At 41.2% G+C, this 26,169-nt stretch overlaps 1 protein-coding gene and 1 pseudogene across 2 annotated transcripts in view; one reads left to right on the forward strand and one right to left on the reverse strand.

Moving 5' to 3' along the window:
* Window positions 1-22,313: 22,313 nt before the first annotated feature.
* Window positions 22,314-26,169, reverse strand: part of Adamts18 (ADAM metallopeptidase with thrombospondin type 1 motif 18) — a 145,144-nt gene continuing 141,288 nt past the window's right edge. Inside the window, exon 22 of one of the 2 annotated variants that reach the window (XM_076915918.1) lies at window positions 22,314-24,260. In XM_076915918.1, coding sequence (XP_076772033.1) covers window positions 24,145-24,260 — 116 coding nt within the window. In that variant the 3' untranslated portion in view covers window positions 22,314-24,144. The remainder of the gene's footprint in view (window positions 24,261-26,169) is intronic. The other variant, XM_034522883.2, reaches the window with a different exon arrangement.
* Window positions 25,162-25,275, forward strand: LOC117723588 (small nucleolar RNA SNORA40; annotated as a pseudogene).

The following is a 26,169-nucleotide window of genomic DNA, read 5'->3' on the forward strand; positions in this document are numbered from 1 at the left end:
GTGAAATTTGCTCCCCCTACCCCCTTTTTTGGGGAGGGGGGGATCTCATAGTCTCTAATCTCATTGTCTTAAACTTCCATGAGGGAACAGCAAGCTGCTTTTATGCTAACTTGATACCAGCTAAAGTCATTTGAGAAGAGGGAACCTCAATAAGGAAAATGCCTCCATGAGATCAAGCTGTGGGCAAGCCTGTAAGGCATTTTCTTAATTAGTGATTGGTGCAGAAGGGCCCTCCCCACTGTGGGTGGTGCCATCCTGGGTTGGTGGTCTTGAATTCTGTAAGAAAGCAGGCTGAGCAAGCCATGATGAGCCAGCCAGTAAGCAATATGCCTCCACGGACACTGCATCAGCTCCTGCCTCTAGATTCCTACCCTGTTCATGTTCCCGTCCTGACGTCCTTCAATAATGAACCACGATGTGGAAAATGTAAGTCAAACCAACCTTTCTTTCCTCCTCAACTTGCTTGTTTGTTCATGGTGTTTCATCATAGCAATAGTAGCCCTAGCTAAGACAACCGTCTGATAAAGGTAATAGGGTAGGCAGGGTATCAACCTCAAAACGACTTCATTAAAGAACCCTTAGTATGTGGTATCTCCCAGGCATAGGCTTTGTTAGACACAGAGGGTCAAATTCAATGATGAACTAACTGGCTTCTTTTGAAAACAGGAGGTAGAGTCTAGTAAGATGGCTCAGGTGGTAAAGGTGCCTGAGTTCAGTCTCCAGGACCCATACCGTGAAAAGCAAGTACCAATTCATGCAAGTTCCTGTCCGGTTTACACACATGTATAATAGCACATGCACACCCACACACAACCACTCCTACAGTAACACAAATGAATAAGTGAATATTTAAGAAGGAAGAGTGAAGAGAATTAAGAAGAACAGAGAGAAACTTCTTATGTAAATTCAGTTGTGAATTTAAGTAATAATTTTCCCCATTTGGATTAAAGTTTACTTAAGGATCCTGTTTGTATTTCTCTGTGACCTCTGTCCTCCCAAATTGGTCCAAGTAAGTCACATTTCCAACATATACAGCAAGACTAATGTGAATTTTTAGATGCTCCTTGGAGAGAGAGGTAGAGAGAAAACAAGGCTGTCTGTGTATTGTGTATGAAGACTAGTATATTGGAAAGCCTTTTCCTCCTCCTCCTCCTCCTCCTCCTCCTCCTCCTCCTCCTCCTCCCCTCCTCCTCTTCCTCCTCCTCCTCCCCTCCTCCTCCTCCTCCCCTCCTCCTCCTCCTCCTCCTCCTCCCCTCCTCCTCCTCCTTCTTCCCCTTCCCCTTCCCCTCCTCCTCCTCCTCCCCTCCTCCTCCTCCTTCTTCCCCTTCCCCTCCCCCTCCCCCTCCCCCTCCCCCTCCCCCTCCCCGTCCCCCTTCCCCCTCCCCTTCCCCTTCCCCTTCCCCTTCCCTTTCCCCCTCCCCTTCCCCCTTCCCCTTCCCCCTCCCCCTCCCCCTCCCCTTCCCCCTCCCCTTCCCCTTCCCCTTCCCCTTCTTCTTTTGTATTAAACTTGCCACTAAGGTAGCCAGGGCATTTGATATTAGCATAGGGACAGTGGCATATGCCTGGTGGTTTGAGTGTGGAACAAGAAGTCCCCTGAAGACCATTCACCCCAATCTTCACTCTGTCCCTTGTCACCCTGGTGACTAAGACTCTCCACAGATGTTTTCAATCTTTGCTTGTTAAATCTACCCAAGGCTGATAAATAAATGGCTTTAGCCCCTTACACAACAGGCTGAAGTCATTCTTAGGTTTTTCATCGAGAGTGGAAATAATCGTAAAATAAAACAGGTCTTGGACTCAGCTACAATGTTATTGGGACCGAACACAAAGGTTTTGGTCCTGCTGAATTTCTGAACATGGACTGTGCAGCTCTATCCCAGATCAATGGACCCAAAGAGTTTCTGTGAGAGCAGAACACAGACATAGATTTATGTGCATCTATGTGCATTCAGGGTTGAGAGTCACCAAATCTAATGATATCCAGGGTTCTAAGAGGATATGCGAATAAATCAAATTTAGGTAGAAAATGAGTGCAAAGCCTAAATCTAGAGAGTTCCCCGGGGCTTCCATTAAAGTCATCATTCTGATTCACTATGAAAATGTACCAGGCAATTAATATTCATGGTTATACCTATCTAATTAATTCAGGGAGTATAGATAATAAGTCTTCAGATGTCTTTGTAGGAATAGTGACCTTTGGGTATTCCAGATCCTCAGTCATTGGAAAGCCAGGCTCTACTATACATTTTTAAGAATTTGGTGGAACTGATAACTGGTGAGAGGCAACAGAACCCATGAAGAGCTCATCCGTGTAGAAGTTGTATAAAACTATGTCCTAGCATCCATTTTGTTTTGCCTTAGACTACCCGAACAAATTAACATTGGAGGACATTTAATCTAGAGCTGCTGTCCTCCATCCAATGGCACCCAAAATTACCTTTGTAAGTTTAGAGAATCTAGAAGATTCTCAGACAATATGGAACACTCCTGTGGTAGGCGATGGAGAGAGAACTCAGTGGTTAAGAGCAGGTACTGGCTCTTGCAGAGCATCCTGTTTCATAACTGCCTGTATCTTCAGCTGCAGGGGATCTGAGACCTTCTCCTGGCCTCTTTGGGCATGTATGTGTCCACCCATTCAAACACACATGTACACACATAATTAAAGTAGAAACAGAAACAGAGAATCTCTGGACTAGTTATCACTAAGTACTCCTGCCAACTTCCACTCGATTCTGATACTCTGTTTAAAGGAGGTCTACAGCGGTGTATCTTATACTTCTTAAAATTTCCTTATAAAATGCCTTCCTTGGACTATGGTTCATGTACCATTCAACATGTTCACTTAAAGTTTTCAATTCAATAACTGTGAGATCTTCAAAAACCCTGGAAAAACACTTGTGCATTTTATGACTCTATAGATTTTCTTTTTCTGGACACTGTGGATGAACGGAACAGTCTTCTGTGACATTTTTCATTTCGAATGTTTTCAAAAGTCACAGTCATACATATTTTATGATGTGCCAATAATTCATTCATGTTATTTATTTTCACTTTTGTTATAAATTGAACAAATTACAAATCGCATGTGCTTAATGGATAGAAAATCATGCTTTTGTTAACTAATGGTTTTCTAGTGGATGCTTTAGGGACACATCACACACACACACACACACACACACACACATATGACATGGCGTCAGTAAACAGACATAATTACTTTCTCTCTTTCCTATTTGTATTCCACTTAATTTATTCCTTTGACTTAATGGCGTGGACAGTCTGGGTTAGGTTGAATAGAAGTGGTACCTCCTGGTACTCTGAACATGAGGTGGAACCTTTGACTTTTCACTGGAGAGTATATGTCACCAGTGGACTTACTGTAGCCTTTTCTAAAGCGGGATATGTTTCTTATATACCTACTTTGTTGATTTCTTTATTAGCACTATAGTTAAATGTTGAAGCTTGTAAAATGCTTTATTGAAGAGATGATATGGGTTTTAGGGTTGTTTGGTTTCTGTGTGTTTTTTTTTTTTTTAATTCCTTTATTCTGTGATTGTCACACTTACTGATTTGTGGTCATTGAACCATCCTTAAACTCCAAGAATAAGCCATTGTAAACAAACCCTTTAATACACTGTTTCATGTTGTAGGACTTTATTTTTGGTGTGATTTTTGGAATTTTTATGTCTAAGTTAGTCAGGGATCTTGGCCTATAATCTTATTTGCTTTCAACATCCTTGAATGGTTTCACTATCATAGTATTGCCAGGCTTGTAAAATCAGATCAGAAGCATTCTCTCATGCTGTTTTTCTCTTTTTTCTTTTTTTTTTTTGGCAAAGAGTTTGAGAAGGACCAATGTGAGTTTGGCAGGGTACACCCATGAAAATGTTTGAGTCCTTGGATTTTCTTTGAGAGATTTTTTATTATTATTATTGATTTAAGGTACTTAGTCATAATCAGTCTGTTCAGATACTGCAGTCTTGGCAAGTTGGATGTGTTTAGGAATTTATCCTCATTTTAATGGTTGACTGGTGCCAATTAGCATGGGATTGTCATAACCATTTCTGTTCTCTGTCATTTCCTCTTCTGCTTGCTTGGGTTGTAAGATAAGGTCTCCCCGAGTAGCCTAGGTTGGCCTTAACCTCTCTGTGTAGCTCAGGATAGCCTGCACACTGGTATGGTTTGCTTCTTTTATTAGATGTTTCCATTGGCTTATATTCATTGTAAATAGTACTGGGTTTTATTTTTATATATGTTGTATATAACATATATCCAGGACATTTCTTAGGGAATTTTCATATAAATATGTAAATTATTTTGAGTGTCTTTTCCTTCCCCACTCCACCCCCTTTCCTTATTCCCTCTCTCTCACACAAGCCCATGGAGTCTCCTAAATAATTCCATTGCTACTTTCATGTAATATATACATACAAAACTTTATGGCTCTCTATAAAATCTAGGAAACACAAAAAAGAGAAAACACATAGTATTTGTTATTCTGAGACAAGTTTGAGATTTAATTTGCTTAATACAATTATCTCCCATTGAATCTATGTTCTGCATTTGATATAACTTTACTTTCTTTTACAGCTGAAAGCCATCCCAGTATTTATTTGTTTACTATGTGGAACAGTTTCTCTATCAGTTCTTCCTTTGATGAACACCTGGGTTGGTTCCATAACTTGGCTACTGTGAATAATGTTGTAATAAGTATCTATGCGCAGGTGTTAACTTGTAGGCGTTTGAGTAAACAGCAAGGAACGGTATAGCTGCGCCATATGGTAGAGCTACGTTTTCCAGAAGAATTTTGTTTTTTTTTTTCAGACAGGGTTTCTCTGTGTAGCCCTGGCTGTCCTGGAACTCACTCTGTAGATCAGGCTGGCCTCGAACTCAGAAATCCTCCTGCCATTAACTTAGTAAAAATGGACATCTTGCCAAAAGCAGTCTACAGATTCAATGCAATCTCCATCAAAATTCCAAATCAATTCCTCATAGAGATAAAAAGAGCAATTTGCAAATTCATTTGGAATAACAAAAAACCCAGGATAGTGAGAACCATTCTCAACAATAAAGGAACTTCTGGGGGAATCACCATCCCTGACCTCAAACTGTACTACAGAGCAGTAGTGATAAAAACTGCATGGTATTGGTACAGAGACAGACAGGAAGATCAATGGAATAGAATTGAAGATCCAGAAATGAACCCACACACCTATGGTCACTTGATCTTTAACAAAGGAGCTAAAACCATCCAGTGGAAAAAGGACAGCATTTTCAACAAATGGTGCTGGTTCAACCGGAGGTCAGCATGTAGAAGAATGCAAATCAATTCATTCCTATCCCCTTGTACAAAACTCAAGTCCAAGTGGATAAAGGACCTTCACATAAAACCAGATACACCGAAACTAATAGAAGAGAAGGTGGGTAAGACCCTCGAATACCTAGGCACAGGGGAAATGTTCCTGAACAGAACACCAATGGCTTATGCGCTAAGACCAAGAATTGACAAATGGGACCTCATAAAATTGGAAAGCTTCTGTAAGGCAAAAGATACTGTCAATAAGACAAAACAGCAACCAACAGATTGGGAAAAGATCATTACCAATCCTAGATATCCGATAGAGGGCTAATATCCAATATATACAAAGAACTCAAGAAATTAGACTCCAGACAACCAAATAACCCTAGTAAAAAATGGGGTACAAAGAATTCTCAACTGAGGAAATTCGAATGGCTGAGAAGCACCTTAAGAAATGCTCAACTTCCTTAGTCATCAGGGAAATGCAAATCAAAACAACCCTGAGATACCACCTCACACCAGTCAGAATGGCTAAGATAAAAAATTCAAGTGATGGTAGATGCTGGCGAGGATGTGGAGAAAGAGGAACACTCCTCCATTGTTGGTGGGAATGCAAGCTGGTACAACCACTCTGGAAATCAGTCTGGAGGGTCCTCAGAAAATGAGGACCCAGCTATACCACTCCTGGGCATATACCCTGAAGATGCTCCAACATATAATAAGGACATGTGCTCCACTATGTTCATAGCAGCCTTATTTATAATAGCCAGAAGCTGGAAAGAACCCAGATGTACTTCAACAGAGAAATGGATAAAAAAAATGTGGTACATTTACACAATGGAGTACTACTCAGCTATTAAAAATAATGAATTCGAGAAAATCTTAGATAAATGGATGGAACTAGAAAATGTCATCCTGAGTGAGTTAATCCAATCACAAAAGAACACACATGGTATTTACTCACTGATAAGCAGAGATTAGCCCAAAAGCTTGGAATAGCGAAGACTCAACCCACAGACCACATGGAGCTCATGAAGAAGGAAGACCAAGAGGGGATGCCTCAGTTCTACTTAGAACGAGAAACAAAAATGCTCAAGGGAACAAATATGGAAACAAAACATGGGACAGAAACTGAAGGAGGGGCCATCTGGAGACCATTCCACCTGGGTATCTATCCCATGTACAGTCACCTAAGCTAGACACTGATGTGGATGGCTGGAAGTGCATGCTGACAAGAACATGATATAGCTGTCTCCTTAGAGGTCTGCCAGAAACTGACACATTCAGAGGACAATGCTCACAGCTAACCACTGATATGATCAAGGGTTTCCCAATGGAGAAGTTAAAGAGAAGACTGAAGGAGCAGAAAGGATTTGTGACCCCAGGAGGAAAGCAACAATACCAACCAACCAGAGCCCCCCCAGGGTCTAAACCACCAGCCTGGGAGCACATAGGGAGGGACCCATGACTCCAGCGGTATATGTAGGGGAGGATGGCCTTGTAGGGCATAGGTGGGAGAGGAGATTCTTGGTCCCATGAAAAATGATTACAGAGTGTGTGGGGGGAATGTGAGGGTGGGGAGGGGGTAGTGGGGGTGGGGGGTAGGTGGGGGCACAGCCTCATAGAAGCATGAGGAGGGGGAATGGGATAGGAGGTTCCTGGGTGGTGGGAGGAAGTGGGGTAAGGGGATAAAATCTGAAATGTAAATATAATACCCAATTTTTTAAAAAGATGAAAAAAAAGAAAAAAAGAAAAAAAAGGAAAACAAGAAAGAAAAAAAGGTGATTTAATAACACAAAGGGAAGGATTTAGAAATTTAGGAGACAGTTTATGTTAACGGAAACAGCATCATAGAAACAGGAAAATCACACCCTCATAGAAGCAAAAGGATGGGGGATGGGATAAGGGGTTCCTGGGTGGTGGGGGGAATGGGGTAAGGGGATAAAATTTGAAATATAAATATTATAACCAATTTAAAAAGGGGAAAAAGAGAAAAGTTGTTAGAACCAACATCTTTAAAAAAATGTCAGCCCTCTTAAAAAATTATCTTGACACTAAAACTTGTTTTGAGAATTGTCTATTGCCGAATACACAGCCTTGGTGTATCTACTCATCAAGCAAACTGAGCAGACCTGCTCAGACCTCTGGTGTCCTGGAATTCTATCTGGATGCAGTGAAGACACAGCATCAGAGGCTTATCAATTTACTCCTCCCCCCCCATCTTCTAATATCTCAACGCCAGTAATCAGCTTGAAAAAGTTAATGAAGAGTCAGTGCCCCTATTTCCTGGGCTTGGGGACTAAGGTGGTTAATATTGGGCTGTCTTTCTAGGGAAAAGTAGTGGTTTTGTTGGAACAGGGAGGATTAGCTAGGATTTATTGCATAGCCATAACCTATTGGTAGAAATCTGTATAATTATTATCAAGATGAAGTTATAATTTCTTAAATAGTTCAAAATTTACTTTGATTTAAAATTTAAGGTTTTCATTGGTACGAGCTTCTTATTGATATAAAAAGGAGATAATATTGATAGTCTCATGGGCATTGTGCCTGTATAACACATTTAGGAATACAAGGCTTAGACCCAGTCCTTCTTTAACTTTTTTAACTGATTTGAGATGGTTAGCCTGCGAGTTAAGGGACTATAGCAAATTCATGGCTTTGAATTTATTGTTAGGGTGTTTTCTATATTTTATTTAGAAATAGCTGAGAGGATTTAACAGACAACAGTCCAGATTACCTTACATGGATAGTTGGTTTTCAAAATGACAGAAGTCCACAGAATTGACGTTAAAAACATTTCTATATTAATGTTCATTTTGATTAGAGACCTGTCTGCTCCTGACAGCTTCCTGTTGTGGATTCTAAGAAGAAATTGACCATCCTTGGAGTTACTCCAGTTGTGCGGTGACAGCCACTAGGCAAGAATTGCCTCTTTCCATCTACAGAAAAATTACTGCCCAGAAAAGGACACACTTGCAGAATAGTCGACTGACTATATCTGCCTAGACAGAGTAATCAGCCCTTAATAATTCTGCATCACTAAGGTCTGTCAGATGATTCTGGGCCAGAAGGCTGAAGATTTGATGCTCCAACATTCTGTCGTATAGGGACTGTCTAGGTGTTCAGCAGTCTCTATAAATTGGCTAAGTTTTAGAAGCTATGCTTTGTGCTTCCAATAATTTCAGTTAACTTAGTCATTCTGGATCTCTGACGGGGTTGAAAACCTATAGTCTCATAGCCAATCCTGGCTATTTACTTTGAGAGAAAAGATCTGAGTGGATGGTTTTCAACTGACATTCATTCTAAAGCCAAGAAAAAAGCCAGGTTCAGAACTAAGTATTTTAGTTAGGAGAGATGACAGAGGTTCTGGTTAGTCAACAAGATGATGGACTGGGTATTAGGACTATCTTGTACCTCACTGATACAAATAGGCATAATTATGCTCTAATTATATTTTGAGAGAAAAGTTTTATTTTAACAGGAAGGATGATATGTAGGAGGAGCTAAGGGGGAAGGAGTACCGAGAGGAAGAGAAGGAGTAAGGAGATGAGAAGTAGAAAAAGAGGAGAAGCTAGGTGATGAGAGAGAGAAAGAGAGAGAGAGAGAGAGAGAGAGAGAGAGAGAGAGAGAAAGAGAAGGGGGCATGGAGGCAGATGTTCACGTGTCTCCACCAGTCAAAGATAGTTGATATATCTAGGTTGGGTATTGGGTTACACTTCTGATTGAGCAATACCAAACTTATAAAACCTTTGATTAATGTTTTTAAAAAATTGTATAAAAGCAAAAAGGAAAAGGGGGCATGGGATAGGGGTTTCCTGGCGAGGGGAAATGGGGAAAGGGGATGGCATCTGAAATGTAAATAAAATATCCCCCCCCCCCAAAAAAAATCCTCCTGCCTCTGCCTCCCAAGTGCTGGGATTAAAGGCATGCACCACCACTGCCTGGCTAAAGAAAACTTTTTCAAAGGCTTTTTTCGTTTGTGCATAAGAATGTTTGTCTGCATGGATGTGTGTGCACCATATGTGAGTATTAGCTATAGAAACCAAAAGAGGGAGTCAGATCCCCTGGAACTGTCATTAAAAGAGGTTTTGAGAAACGTGATGTGACTCTCAGGAGTGGAACTTGGGTCCTCTGCAAGAGCAGCAAGTGTTGTTCGTAACTGCTGAGCCACCTCTGCAGCCCCCTCAAGATAGTTTTTGCTTTCCTCTGAAGGCTACAGAGGATAAACATCTTTTCATGTTGGCTGTCTGTAGTTTATCTTTTGAGAACTGTGTATGTTTTCATTGGCATTTTTTTAATCGATTGGGTTCTTTGATTATTTCTTTAGTGTTTATAGTCTAAATTGGTCCTCTATCAGATGGATAGCTAGTATAATTCCCCCCTAATCTAACAGCTTGTCTGTTTACTTGGTTGCTACCTTTGCAGTGAAGCCTTTGAATTTCACGAGGTCTCATTGGTTCCCGAACAACTGAAGTCCTATGCAGGAAACTCTTGTCTGCATCTAATTTTTGGAAGTGTTTTCTCCTCTTACAGTTGGAGAGTTTCAGGTCTCCCACCAAGGTCTTTAATCCATTGAGAATTGGTTCTTTACAGGATGAGAGGCAGTGATCTAATCTCGCCCTTCTGCTTGTGGACTTCCAGTTTGTCCAGCAAGCACCATTTGTTGAAAACTCTGGCTTCTCTTCTGTGTTTGGCATCTTTATTAGAATTCAGCTGTCATATTTTGACAGCGAGTATACAACCCGCCCTCTATTCTTGTCCATAGATCTGTGTATGTTTTATGACAGTGCCACACTGTTTTTCTCACTATGGCTCTAGAATACAACTTGAAATCAAGTATAGTGGTTTTTTTTTTATTAATTGATTATTTTATTTATTTACATCCCAAATGTTTTCCCCCTCCCCAGTCCCCCCTCACAAAGTTCTTCCCCATCCTCCCCTTCCCCTCTGAAAGGGTGCCCCCAGGTAACCCCCACCCTGGTGCATCATGTCTCTACAGGACTAGGCACATCCTCTAACACTGATGCCAGTCAAGGCAGCCCTCTGCTGCAAAAGTGCCATTTGCCTCAGACCAGCCTGTGTATACTCAGTTGGTGAGCTCAGTCTCTTGGAGCTCCAAGGCTCCGGTTAGTTGACTGTGTTGGGCTTCCTATGGGGTTGCTACAGTGATATTTGTAAGAATTATTTTTGCTGCAGATTGCTTTGTCTCTCTGGGACCTTTTGTGCTTCCATATGAATTTTAATATCTTTCCTATTTCTATGAATAATAGTATTGGAATTTTGATAGAGACTGCATTGAACATGGATATTTATTTTGACAGTACATTCGTGTTTACCCTATTAGTTCTTCCAATTCATGAAGGGCTTTCCATCTTCTACGGTTTTCTTGAATTCCCTGCATCAATCTTGTAGGGGGTAGTTCTCTTTATCAGCTTAATAAAAATCTAGACATATGTGGAAAGAGAGAATCACAGTTGAGGCATTTTCTACATTAGATTGGCTTGTGGGCAAGTCCTTGATTATTGACTAATGTTGGAAGGCCCAGCTCACTATGGGCCATACTACTTCTGTGCTAGTGGTTCTGGGTGTATAAAAAGCAGGCTGAGCAAGCCATGGAGAACAAGCCAATGAGGAGCACCCCTCACGGCCTCTGCTTCAGTTGCTGCCTCCAGGATCTGACCTTATGCTTCTGGCTTGACTTCCCTTTCTGATGGACTGAAGCCGAAATAAACCCTTTCCTCTCCAAGTTTTTCAGTCATTTTTAAATTACTGCTATAGCACTAATTACACTTACAGTCTTAATCAAGGGTTTATACAAATAAGACACATTAGAATTTCAAAGTTGTATATGACAGAACAGAGCAGATTGTATAACATAAATATGATAAATATACTGTCTAATATGGTAAAAATGTCATTCTTACTGTGGCATTTAGTAGAAAACCTTATATAAACTTAACTAAAAAATCCTTTTTATTCTCTCATATTACACCATGACTGTAGTTTTTTCTTCCCTCTTCTCCTCCTAGTTCCTTCCCCCACCTCCCACTCCCTCCCACTTGTCCTCTGTTTCTCTTCAGAAAAAGGCAGGCCTTCCAGGGATATCAACCAAGCAGGGCACATCAAGTTGCAAAAAGACTAGACATCTCCCTCATACAAAGGCTGGATGAGGCAACTCAGCAGGAGGAGAAGGGTCCCCAGAGCAGGCAACATCCCCAGGTTCCAACTGTTAGGAGTCCTGTAAGCTATAAAGCTATAATGTTTATGCAGAGGGCTTAGGTCAGACCTATGCAGATTCTGGGACTGTAGGTTCAGTCTCTGTGACTTTCTATGAGCCCAGGTTAGCCGATTCTGCGGGTATTCTTGTGGTGTTCTTGTTGGTCATGGCTTTTTATCACAGTGATAGAAAACAAACTTTCTAAAAGGTTTTATTGTAGAGGCTTCTCACATCCTTGGTTTGGTTTATGGAGAGGCATTTATTTCTGAGGCAGCTATGAGTGGCGATGTCCTCCTGATTTCTTTCTGGGCATGTTTGTAATTTGAGGGAAGGCTGCTGGGTTTTGTGCATTAATTTTGTAACCTGGCCAGTTCTTGAAGCTGTTCATCAGCTTGGAGAGTTTACAGTGGAGGAATTTTAGGGTCTCACACACGAAATTAATTCATCTACAAATAAGGATTCTTTGCCGAGTGTTTTCTTTGAAAACTCTTCAATGAATGATAAGTCTTGTCAAATGTTGTTGTATGGCTGTATGGGTTTCCGCCTTTATATTTAAAAATCTTTTTTTAATTACACGTGTTTATTTTGTGTGGGGGCACGTACAGAGTCCTATCGAGTGTCTAGCTGTGGATCTCAGTGGGTTTGTATTATTTAAGGTTGATTGCGTGTGTAGATTGGTTTTGAAATCAAAGTTAGAAAGTTTCAGTTAGTCGACCATATAGATTCTTTATGTTCAGAATTTGGCCTGTAGGATGCTTCTACTGTCTAATGACAGGTGGATGACACAGGGTGTTTCTGAATGTATTTTATCACTGGCCTGACTTATAAATCAATCTCTCAGGCTCTTAGGTAGAAATATTTTGTCTTAGCTGATCTCAGCTGCACAGAGACACAAGCCAGAGACACAAGCTATTCAATAGGGTAACGCAGGAAGATGGCAAATTCATGGATTTCCTAGGCTGCAGAAAGTGTTTGAGGGCAATCTGGGCAACTTAGGGACCAGGAAGATGGCTCAGCTGTTAAGAACAGATGCTACACTGGCAGAGGGCCTAGATTTGGTTCCCAGCACCTAAGTTAGGCAGCTCACAACCTAGTACAGTTCTGGCTCTGGAGATTCTCCCGGCCTCTTCAGGAACTGCATTCATAAGCTCAAGCCACCCTGCCCCCCACTGACACAGGTACAATACACTTAATTAAAAATTAAAATCTCAAATTGAATGCAATGAGACACGGGGATAAAACTTCGTAGTGCAGTGCTTGCCCAGGATGTGCAAGGTCCTCTGTTCACTATGGTGCCACCAAAATGAAATAAAATAATATAAAACAACAACAAAACAGAACAGAAAACAACAACTGAAAAACAAAAAAATAACCCAGAAAGCAAAAAACCCAGAGGCAGATACAAGTCTTAAACCCACTTAGACCTCTCACTATTATTTTTTTAGTTGTGTGATCTTAAATACTTTTTTAACTTTAGTGAACCTTTGTTTCCCTCCCCTAAAGGGGAAGAAAGGACAATAAGAGATTTCACATGAAAATTAGAAAAAGTACAGATAAATAGCCCTGAACCCTAATCAGGGGTCTGTGACTCAATCAATGTCAGTTCACTTTTCTCTTCAGATGGCAATTGAGCTAACTGGTAGCTTTTGGGGGGACTCCACATAGAGGCAGTTAAACCAAACCTGAATGATCTGGGTTGATAAGATTACCTAGATTACTGCTAAATCTTCTTACCACTTTGTCCCAGGGACAGCGAGACACCCAACTCTTAAACCAGAATCCTCGGGGAAAGCAGTACTTTCCAAGGTGCCTCTGAAAGGCGCTTTGTGCTCGCAGACAATCCTGGGAGTGTGCCTTCCAGATAGACAGTCCAGTGCGGCAGTACATTAATCTTACCTCAAATCCTATTTCATGTCTTCCGGACTTTGTAGAGGGGCGGTAGGTGGGAACAATTGATCTATTGAGAATTGCAGGCTGATCTCCCTCTGAGTCCTCTACCTGGGTGACTACATTTGGACAGAAAACAAGCACTCTGGCCTCAGCCAAAGGGGGTTTCCTGTTCCCTTACTGAGGCTGGCTGCAGTTCAGTTGGGAAGTATGCTCGCACAACTGTGACCCTGGAAAAGACGTTGAAAGTGCCCACCCTGTCAGGGTGTAATAAATTGTCATACAGGAACCAACTTCCTCCCGCTACGGAGTGAGGAGGAGGAGGCTGGCAGCGGGCGACTCTTAGGCTGCCAGCTTAGTGGCTTGTGGAGCCAGACACGCACCTGTGCCAGCCAGAAAGCTGGCAGCTGGGGAGCAGATGACCTGGGGCTTCAGTCTCATGAAATCTAGACCGTGAATGAATCGGTTTATCACCCCTTTGTTTGAGGCGCTTTAAAACCGTAAAATACTGTTTTTTTCTTTTCAGCTCTATGAAGGTAATGCTGACCAATAGGAATTGTATGCATTTAATGCATACAGCGGGATGATGGGTGGGTTGTTAAATGATTATTGTGACCAAATTAGCATATACTATCATCACCTTACAAGCTACCCTGCCCTTCCTTCCTTCCTTCCTTCCTTCCTTCCTTCCTTCCTTCCTTCCTTCCTTCTGTGATGCGGAAATACTTTCCATCTTCCCTCTTGGTATATTTTGAGCACGTGGTATCATTAACTTGTGTGTTTGTGTGTGTGTATAGTGTGTGTGTGTGTATTCCATTTACATCTCAGTTTCCAAATGAGTTGATTCTACGGTATTACCATAAAAAATGATGCTTCAGTGAAAAAACACACTGGCTGAATTCCCTTTGTATGTGCACCAGATTGGGCGCGGCTGATTGTCTATCTGGTAGTTGTATTTTTTAATCCTTAGAGAGATTTACACACTATTTTCCATGACTGTGTATCAGTTCACATCTCTTTTCTCCACATAGTCCCGAACACTTGCTACCTCTTGCCCTTTGTGAATGGCTATTCTGACAGGTAGGTATAAGGTGGCATCTCAAGAAATTTTTACTTCGAATTTCCCTGACAGATCTGGCCTGTTGAATGTGTTTTCGTTTATCTGTTACCATTTGTGTTGTCTTCCATGGAGGAAAGTCTCTGCCCTTTGCTCATGTGCAACCCAGAGCTTTCTTTTTTGCTATTAAGTTGTAGGAATTCCTTATATAAATTCTGAGTATTAACCCCTTAGCAGACACATGGTCTAAAGCAGTTCCCTCAGTTCTGCCCATTAGCCTTTCACTCTGTTGGTTATTTCCTTTACTACATAAACAGCTTCACAGTAATGGGATTCTCAGATGGAGAACAGAACACTGAGGCTGTTTTTTCCCCAGAAGGCAGCTTTACCTATGCCGATCCTGACTCACATCTATAGATGAGCCCTGAGCATGGTGAGGCTTCGACGTCTTTATGTTTTGTTTTTTGTTTTTTTTTCTTTTTTTGTCCTTTAGTCCCCTTAGTATGGTAGCATAAATTTTCACTGGATATTTTATGGCTATAAGGCTATGTTACCAAGGGTACATAAATGTGACGGGGTTGTCATGACACCATGACATTGAAGCTGCGGAAATGCAATAGAATGTTACGGCACCGAGGACACAGAGATGCAAGAAGGCTGCACATGCATAAGCCAATATTCACTTCTAGAACATTCTCTCTAACCTACTCTATTGAAAGGTAGCATGGATATTCTTAGTCTGCCTACTTAAAGTATACAGTTAAGTAGTTTTGGCATATTCACAGTTTCGAAGCATTGAGCATTACCATTGACTCCTGTCTCTGGGGCAGGCAATAGACAAGCCCTCTGACACACCAGACCTTTATAAAGGGAACAGGCTGGATGGCTACTTTTGCAAGGTCACCCTTATGATTTATTTTAGTGGTAACAGAGTCTTTTTTGGGGGGGAAACTTGACTTAATCAGTCATATGTGTTAAATGAATTCAGGAGTGTTTCTTACTAGATTTCTGTTTGATTCCTACTCCTTATTAAGTTGTCCTTAATGTTACTAAGTGTTTCCCCGGCAAGTAAACATTGAAAAATACTTCAGAATACAATCTAAAGCGAGTATCCCTGAAAAAAAAATCACTTGATCTGATTTAATCTCATTAGTTTACTGGCTAATTTTAAGAAAGACTCTACAAAGATTGGCTCTTAGTTTCTAGGTCTGTGAAATGGGAGAACAATTCCCTAAAATTCCTTTCGTTTTAAATGTTTATATATTGCCAGGTAGGGCATTTTGATTACTGCTATAGTTTTGTGATTTTGTTATCTTTGGATGAGATGAAAAATATTCATATTTTATTATGAATTTGCATATTCAGATGTGTATGTTTCCTGAGAGCAACAGGCTGAACATACACACAAGGTCCTGTTTAGGAGGACAAATCTTAAAGTAAGGACTTTATTAAATGAGTCTATGACCTTGTGAGAATGCCTATGACCTTGGGACAATGTATGTTATTTTGAAACAACATCTGTGACCTTGAAACAAATGTCTGTTTGCATAGACCATCACTCTGTGTCTCCCCTGACCCCCCATACTTTCTGGGCACCAGGACTATCTCCTTACTAAGCTCTACCACTGAGCCATGGTTTCAGTCCTTTTAAATATTTCTATTTTAAAGTTTGCTATTTCTAAATCCCCAAACTTTCCTGGTTATCCTTGAACTCAGAGTTCCCCATTTCTCGTCTCCGGATAGCTGGGATGACAGGCCTTTTTTTAATGACCAGGCCAGCTGTATTCTGTACGTTCAAGTCCCTTTGGGTCAGAAACAAGATCTTTATTTTGCTGTTTGGATCTCATGTTGTAGTTGTGGTTCATGGACATCCAATAAATCCTCTTGTTGAAAGAACACATGCATGCTAGTTAGCAGACATGTGGGAAAAATAATGTTAGTTGAGGCAGACCAGACTAAGAAAGACCAAGCGTTACTGTGCATGTCAGAGGGACTTTGAATCAAAAAACAAATAATTGCTCCAAGAACATGTGAAATGTCTTTCCCCTCGGCAGACCAGGCTACAAGTAATAAAATCTGTGGACAATAAGGGCGTCATAACAAAGGAGCAGAGCTGTTGAATACAGAAACAATCCCTTCTTTACTAGGTTTCGACTTAGCAGATGTGTAAATAGGCAACATGTTAATTTTTAAGTATCTGGAACCAATCTGCTTTTACAAAACATGAAAGCTGTGAATTAATGAATGTAGCCATAAAACAGAAATGGAGTCCCAGAGCAGCTCAGACCAGGAACTTGTTTATACTTAACTCAGCCCCAAAGTACTGTTCCAGCTTCTCCCTGCCATTAGGTTGTCTTCCTTCCTCCCTTCCTTCCTTCCTTCTGTCCTTCTTTCTCTCTCCTCTGCTCCTCCTGCGTCTCCCTCCCTCTCAGATCAAGCCAATGGTTCCTGGCACTATGTCAGGGAGGTAGGCATTGGTACTATTCATAAAAATGGCTCAGTCACCCCTTGGCACACAATGACAGGGTAGCAGGCGGGACAGCCGCCCTTTGTTCTATCTTGATTCCGAATCTCAGGGGTTCAGGCTGCGGCTCTGTCCATAAACACACACCTAAGGCCTCGTGAATAGTTTGCCAGAGCCTTGTTTCCATAGTTACTCTTCCCTGGGCTCTCTTCTGCACTGCAGCTTCTTGCCTGTGGGTGCCTGACTGAGATAAATGGCCGATTGTCCTCGGCACTGTTGGTCTTCATTCTGCTAATCTGGAGTGTCTCTGGAAGTGAGAAATAAAATGACCAGGATGTTAATTCTGCTCTCCGCTGGTCAATCTTTCTCTTGTCTAGTTGTGTGCAGGTGAAATACACTTAGAGGAGATGAGACTAGGCAACGGGCCACTGTGTTATTAGGCGAATCTGGCTTAACCACCATGGAGCTGTACCATGTGGCCTGGTTCCAAGGAGGCTCCTTTGTCTAACTGGGAGGACAGTCCCTTTTTATTATCCTAGACCTGTGGTTCCAAAACCAATTTTTCTTAGAGAGACTTGAAAGCCTTTTAAACTATAAATTCTCCAGGCCCATCTGCAGGATTAACACATCCAATTTCTTGAAAGGGACTGGGAAATTTAAATGCCCTGAGGTGATGGGGATGGATCCAGTTGGTTAAGGAAGCATTGTTCTGAGGCTCTGTGTCCAATGTGCTTTTTAAAGGACATGGGGACAGGAGCCAGAGGACTCTCTTTTCAGAAAAAGAAGACACTCTACCCCTGGTGCACAGAATAACAGTGTTCTAGAATCCTCCTCCCCGAGGTGCTTGCTAGGGCCCATTAACATGGGCAATGGTTTTCTGTACTCTAGTCGTGTAAAAAGGTAAGGAGGGCGAGGAGACACATATCTGGGTCCTTCCTTATCCAAGATAGTTCCTGAGCCTGGTTAGCCCTCAGGGAGCATCTCCCCAGGGGTTCTAGCTGCTGACCGCAAAGGCTCTGCTCTTTGCAATTCTCACACTAGTTTAATTATCTAGGAACTGTGGGGTTGCATGCTTGCTTGTGGAGCACCAAACATTGTTTACACAGAGTTTCTAACATGGCGGAGGTGCTATGATGCAGTACTCGGTGAGGTTCAGTGGTGTCCTGGCTTGTATAGCACAGAGGTGCCTCTATGGCCAGGGCAAGCACATGAGAAGAAAGATAAGAACAGTGTAGAAAAGGGCATGCAGGAAAAGTGATTCTTGGAGCCGCTTGCTGCTTGCTGGACAGTGGTGGGTTTTTGTTTTTGTTCTTGTTTTCTTGACCCCATTAGGGTGTTAGAACAGCTGTTTAACTTCATGTGTCTATTACAATAGCTGATGACCACATATAATGCTTTATTTATTTACTCATTTATTTACTTATTTTAATTATGGGTGATTGTCTGTATGCCTGTGTACCACATACTTGCCTGGTGCCTAAAGAGGTCAAAAGAGGAAGGAAGTCACATGTCCTGGAACTGGAGTTACAGCTGGTCATGAGCTGCCATGTGGGTGCTGGGAATCCAGTCTGGGTCCTTGGCAAGAGCAGCCAGTGCTCTGAACCACCTAGCCATCTCTCCAGTCCTGACTTGCGGTATACCTTTTAATTAGTAAATAACATGATTGTAAATTCAACTATGTTCCTTACTTAACATAGAAAAAACATTTAAAGATGCCTAGCAGTGATAACTTTATGATGTTCATATAGGATGGTGGTACACGGAAGGAGAGGCAGCTTGCTGCTACTTTGTAGCAACTAACACATATCTGGACCCATTCAGAACATGCCTCTGGGTGCTTTCTCAGAACAAAAATGTATTGAATAGTAATTCCAACATGATGCTCAACATCTACAAAGGACAGTTAACATCGGTATCATTTGCCCTCTGCACAGTGGAAATTTGCCTTCAGGATTAGCTCATCAGTGGGCTGTCTCATCTTTATTTGTTCTGACACAGATACAAAACCTCACAATTTTAAGGAATTATGAACATTTCAATCCTTATTGAGAATTTTTTTTTCAGAGAGTAATTTGAAAGCCAGTTATATGGTGAATATTTTTTAAACTAAACTAAAAGGGGCAATATAAATGTTAATCAGGTTTTGGTTTGGTTTGGTTGGGTTGGGTTTGGTTTGGTTTGGTTTGGTTTGGTTTGGTTTGGTTTGGTTTTCTGGGCTGTACATAGAACCTCAAACATGCTAAGCAAATGCGATGCTCTGTCGCTGAGCCACAGGCCCAGCCCCACCAGGATGTACTTTATTCTTTAGTATTTGTGTGTATGAGTGTGTGTGTGTGTGTGTGTGTGTGTGTGTGTGTGTGTATGTGTGTGTGAGGGAGGGAGGAGGAGGGGGAGGGAGAGGGAGAGGGAGATGTTCAGGTGCTTACAAGAGGTCAAAAGGGGGGGGGGGGCATCAGATTCCCTGGAGCTTGAGTTAGATTGTGAGTCACTAGATGTGGGCTCTGGATACCGAACTCTGGTTCTCTAGAAGAACAAGTGCTCTCAACCACTGAGCCATTTCCCTAGCCCCCAAGGTTACTTGTTATTAAACACACACACACACACACACACACACACACACACACACACACACATATCCATTTGAAGGAGTTATAAAACATTGGCCTTTTAAAATATTTTCTTCAGAGAAAATAATTATTTTCCTGTAACTGGGGGAAAAATTAAGTACATATTCAGTATTCTCTGGAGAAACTCAGGATGATGCTTTCTGAGTGACAGGCATGAGAGTCATATGTCCAGAGCCTCTCCTGAAGAAGTCTCCATCACGTGCATACAAGGGTGACTGATGTAAAAGAGCATCAGAGTTGCTATGATTTGGATATAAACTGATATAAAGTTCCTCACAGGCTCAGGTTTGAAGAGTTGGTCTCCAGCTGGTGGCCCTGTTCTGGGAAGCTGTGGAACTTTCAGAAGGTGGGAGTCTAGCTGGAGGAAGTGGGTCACTAGAAAGAGCTTTAAGGTATAGAGCCTGCTTCGGTTTCCTGTCTCATCTCTGCTATCCTCTGGAGATGCAGAAAGTACCCCCCCACACACACACACCATGGATCTGCTGTCTGCCATGCCTTCTCAACCCTGGTGGCCTGTGAACTCTCTCTTGCAGAAATAATCCCTTCCTCCCATAAGCTGCTTGTTGACAGACATTTGGTCACATCAATGAGAGAAACATCTAATACCAGTGTAGACCACCAAGGTTTTTGAGGAATTAAAATCTTAGGGGAAAGATAAGGTAAAACAGCACACAGGATTCCTTCCTGTACTTTTAAAGGATATCTATCTATCTATCTAATCTATCTATCATCTATCATCTATCATCTATCTATCTATCTATCTATCTATCTATCTATCTATCATCTATCTATCTATCTATCTATCTATCTATCTATCTATCTATCTATGTACCCACCACCACCACCACCACCACCACCACCATGCCACTGTCTTACTATGCAACTCTGGCCAACGTGGAACTTACTATGTAAACCAAGGTGGCCTCAAACTCAAAAAGATATATTTCCTTCAACTTCTGCCTTTTGAGTGCTACAGTTAATGCCATGGCCACCACACCTGGCATGTATTATACTGTTTTTAATTTGTGTGTGTGTGTGTGTGTGTGTACACACTTAAATGCAGGTACCTGCAAAAATCAGAGTGTCAGATCACCTGGAGTTTGAAATTGGGGGGGGGTTGAGCTGCCCCACATGGGTTAAAAACTGAAACTTGCGTCCTATACAAGAGCATCTGTGTTTTCCACCACCGAGCAACGTCTCCAGCCCCTGTTTCTAAAGTTTTCAAGATAAGGCCACAAAACCCATAAACAAGTGACCATTTCCCTATGACATTTACAACAATAGGCTCAATGATCTGAATGCTATAATCCACTCTTAGTATAACACTCACTGTCATGGAAATGATTAGATCAGAGCCCAGGCCAAGAGCAGCCCAGCAAGCTTTCTCTCCATCCTGATGATCCTGGGAACCTGCAAGCTCCAGACACTCTGGGGCTATTGCTCAGGAAACACTATCATCCCAGAGAGAAGCTATTATTAAGGAATAGAGTTTTTAAACTATGCAACAAGTCTTCAAGTATCCTCTGTTGAAAAGAAGGGCTTAGCAGGAATTTATTACCTTCCACTCCGATTCCCCATCTTAAATTCCCAGCTCTGCCCATAATTCATCATCATTAAAGTCATTTATCACTAAAATCTTATTCATATGCATCTTAGGGACCATGGTTCCAAGGCTTATGTGTTCCGTGCCTTTTTTATGTCTCCCAGGATTGTGACAGAAGAGTGCTAAGGGGTCTGAGTGCGAGTCTTGACCCCATCAGAGGCTGGCCGTTTGCCTCAGGGTCAAATATGTGATCTCTCAGAATCCCAGATGCTTCCTCTCAAACATAGTGAATAGCATCCCCCTAAATGAGCTGTTGTGTACATTAAATGAGATAACATATAAAAGTGCTGTGCATAGATAGGACCTGGCAGCCATTAAACACTAACGAGACTCTCCTTAACCTTACTTTATTACTCCAAATTACAAAAATTTCACTTTCTATTCTTAATGCTATTTTTATTTTCTTCTATAGTAATAATTCATGCTACAATACTCTTAAATATGTTCTAGAGCTCTGTCTGGTGTGTGGTCCTAGATACAGAGAGACGCTGAAAATTCAGGTTATTTGAACTTATTTCATCCATAGAGTTCTTAGTCTTCGTAAGTCTGATGACTGAAGTTTGGGAAGCCTGAACATGCATGCTGTTTAATGTTTTCTTTTTTTCCTCTTTTCCTGTCCCATCTTGTAGATACTACCCTTTCTCTCCCCTCCCTTTCATTTTTGACTTTCCCAGAATGCCTTTCAAATAGAGAGTAAGCTTTAATGGCTTTCTTATTCCTCAATGATTTCCATATGCAAATGTTCATCTGCTCCATACAGCAGAACATATCAGAACATCATGTCTTGATATACTCACACAGTTTCATGTTTTGTTTTGTTTTTTATCCATGTTTGCAGGGCTGCACATGTGCATGTGTGGAGGTTGGAAGACGGCTTTCAGGGGTCACTTATCTCCTTCCACAGTGTGGGTTCCAGAGACTGAACTCTGGTCACCAGGAGTGGCATCAAGTGCCTTTACTGGCAGAGCCTTTACTGACTGGCCTCAGCTGCATCAGTGTTGGACAGTTTTTTCCCTCATGCATAAAGGTACCAAATCCTTCTTAAAGCTCTTCCCTTCTCTCTTAGTAAAGTTGTTGAGGTTCTGTAGCAACAGTTAGACAACTTGGAAGCCACCCGCTTCTCACTAATTTGTTCAAAAATTTAACAAGTTTCAAAGACAAAGAAACAGAATACTTTATTATAAAACTTATAAAATAATTAAATATTATACATATATTTTGACTTTTTCTCTATAATCCATGTTTTTTTTTAATTCAACATTTTTCCCTCAGAATATCATTTACTCAGAGAAGAGAGGTGAGGACACGTAAGAATAGGCTATTAATAAATTAATTCTTTCCCATAAAATAATAAAGTGATAATTATATAAAGTCAAATAAATTCCCACTTTTCATAGAGCAAGGGAGTGGTAGTGTGGTTTTTTGTTTGTTTGATTGTTTTGTTTTGTTTTTCTCCTCATATCAAAATGGCTACTGAAAGGCCAATCCAATCCAAAGGCCAAGCTGTTACTCTTCACTTCCATGGCATGCAAGAACTCATGGGGACGAAGAATGCTGTTAAATTTAACAGACCACTGTCTCGCTAGTTCTGCTGAGCTGGCAAACCCCTGTTTGAACCAAGACTCTGAGAAGCAGTAAAAATGAGTGTACATTCATCAAAGAAGTTTGGGGGCAATAGAGTAGTATCATATAAACAAGCCCTGTAGAGTCACTTCTCAAAGAATTACAGGGGGGCCACAGCCTTTTAAGTTACTCTGGTTTTGGCAAACCAGCGCGGTACTTTTCCAATTGAGAACAATTTTAAGCTTGTTAATGCCCATCAACAGCTGGCTCCCGACGATCAAAACTCTCATCTGAGACATGGTGAAATGCTGTTACTCATGGAAAAATCTTGGTGAGTTGTAATTTATTAATGTATCAAGAAGACAGATGGGTTTTTCTCTAGCCACTGTGTTTTATTTTTTACTTTTTTTCCTTGTTGACCAAATCCTGAGGCAAATTGAAACTTGTCAGTTGGAAGGAGAAAAGCCACAGACAGCCTTTAATTTTCTAAACATTCTGATAATATGTATGGAGCATTATAAATGGTGGGCTTTCCCCTTCTTCAAGCATGCTATTTTACCAGTGAGCATCTATTTTTACCAAAAGTGAACATGTCACCAGTTCTTGTTCTCAAAGAGCAAGGAGCATTCCCTGCCTCCCAAGTTCCCATTCAATAAGCACCAAAAGTTACGAGGTTGATGTCACGGGAAAGGCATCATCAGTATTTGATATCTCTTTTCCCCTTCAGGTGTGAATTTTAATTCCACGGAGAAATTAACATAGTCCATGTGGCCCTGCTTCCAGGATGTTACTGGGAATATGTTTCAAGTTGTTAATTTCGGTCTTGGAGACTCACTGTAGGCAGAAATATACTTGAAACCAAATAAAAACAACACACGAAAGAAAACACAAGATGAAGCTTGCCAACCCAGCCGCAAGCACCCATGGAGCACCAATTGGTGTCAAGAGTTTGACACAATAGATTCCAAGCAACTGTTAGGCAGAGTGCCATCCATGTATTCAATGGCTCTGGGTCTCAGTCCTTGTCCTGAATGAAACCTTCAAGACTCTGCTGTTCAATCCTTTGATGTTCAAGCGGACGTGTGTGGGGACGAGACCTATCCCAAAGTCAACAAGATTCCCCACTTTGTCAAAATGAAAACTTGACTTTATCTTAGTGTGATGCATCTCTCATCTTCCAAATCACAGTGCAAATTGAAGGCTTTTTTTTTTTTTTTTTCCTTTTAAGTTAGATTTGTCATCGCTTCTCATTGTCAAGTGCTTTAGAGTACCATGTGTTTCTAGGGGTCGACTAAAGAGGCTGGTGGCTATCTGTCCATTCTTTAATCCCTATGGCAGTTCCTTTGTGGTTTGTAGTCTTGATACAAAGACCTGGAGATGGACGGGTAAGGTCCTGGTCTGAGGAGGGTGAGGAGACCCCAAGATTAGCTCTTCCTTGTGCATGATCTACAGCACTGTTTTCCATAAAATTTGTGGTTGCAGACTCCATGCTGAGGGACCAGGTGACACCAGCTGAAGAAATCCACACAAGACGGATCATCTGAAAGGACAGAAAGCATTTAGCATATTGGCTAAGGCTTCTGGCTTTCTTATTAAGATGAGGGCCTAAGGAACTAGAGACCTAGGCCCACTGCCTTGTTCCCCTTGTTCCTCTGTGTGTTTTGCCTGTGATACAATTGGACTTTGTCAGGGCAGGATTAAGATGCCAAAAGAGACTGTGTCTGTTAGCAAAATTTAACTGAGGGGGCAGTGTTAGAAAAACCAAAATGTCATACCCAGTAGAAGGTCCTGTGTACTTGTTTGCATATGATCTTCTCTCAAAAGAACAGAAAAAAATAAGTGACCATGAGGTTAGGACAATAATTTCAGTGACCTGTACTATCTTCCAAAACTTCTATTGTGCCAACAGAATAATTTAGACTATAAATAGAATGATTAAGGTACAGAAATACATGCTAACTGATCTGGGGCATTGGAGGTAGACACATATATAATAATTGAATTCATATATATGTGTCAGTATATGTACATACATATACGTTAGGCAAATGGAATATACTTGAATCTTCATCTTAATGTCTGACTTGAATGATGAACCTAGTATGTCTCAAACCAGGTTTCTGGTGCCCAATGCCCAACCTATAGAAGTGTCCATTTCAGGGAATTAAGCTCTATTCTTCCATATTCCATGATTTAAAAAAATACTGTTGTTATTGTTATTTCTCTCACATCATTTACCAGCAAATGAAAGTTATCAACCTTGATTTTAGTGTATATGGTGTGTGTGTTTCTCCATAAGTCAATGGAAAGAAAAAAATCCCCCCTCATTTTTAAACCTAAGTTCCTATTATACCATATGCTTTAATTTGATAATTTTAGCAACTGTGGTTAGTTTTTCTAAAAAAAAAAAAACAAAAAAACAAACAAACAAAACAAATTAGCACATATATTTCTGTTGATCTGATGAACAGGATTTAACAAGTAGAAAACTAAATCTTTTGCTACCCAAAGCTCATTGTTCAGTATGAGTTTTGAAACCTGTGAGGAGGAGCGTGATGCTCAAGCCAATGCAAAGTGACAATGGTGTTCTAAGACTAAAAATTGTTGATAACTTTAAGAAAAATATTGATCCAGAAATTACTTTGCGATTGGCAGGCACTCTTTTAAGTATGGGGAAGAAACCAATGAAGAGTCAAGACCAAGACCCTGCTTTCTAGAGGACCGACAGAGTTAGCAACCACACGGTGTTAAGCATGTGTAAATTGATTGTGGAAAAGCAAGGAAGAGAGTGAGGACCCTCCCTGCAATGACAAGCAGTAGACTGGTCTGTTGTGTGGGCAGAGGAGAGAAGAAGAAACTAACCTGAAATTTAGGGACAGTCTGCCTGGAAGTAAAGGAGACAATGGGAGTTAAGAATTCACTGTTGCATGATTTTCTCTCTCATGTGCCTGTCTGAGAGGTGATCGTTCCCCAAACTAACCAGACTACTAAGGGGTCACATTTCCTTCTTGGGTGGTCTACAGAGATAGACAGTGTGGAGATGGGGGTCTGGCAAATGTACCCTATAACTGTAAAATACTAAATCTCTTCCAAGTAGCATCCGAATGTTGATTACAGATGATCCTGCTTCAGCAGCCCCTGTATCACAGACTCACACAGGCTCATGTAGGAAAAAAAAAAAAAAAAAAAAAAAAAGGGAAGAACACAGATGTCCAGATCGGCCAATCAACTATAACTGACACAGGAAGTGATGCAGGAGGACTGGCAGGGGAGAGGGAGGGGCTAACTGACAGCACCAATTATTATTCACCACAAATTGGACAAAGTGGGCTGAAGAGATTCGGCAGGCTTGGAAAAGCTGTGATTGGTGAAACAGAAAAGAAATCCCAGCAGTCATGTGCTGCAGAAAGACTCTGATACGACAGAGATACATCCCGGTGTTTGTCAGA

This window comes from Arvicanthis niloticus, chromosome 18 (assembly GCF_011762505.2).
Source record: "Arvicanthis niloticus isolate mArvNil1 chromosome 18, mArvNil1.pat.X, whole genome shotgun sequence".
Taxonomy (NCBI): Eukaryota; Metazoa; Chordata; class Mammalia; order Rodentia; family Muridae; genus Arvicanthis; species Arvicanthis niloticus.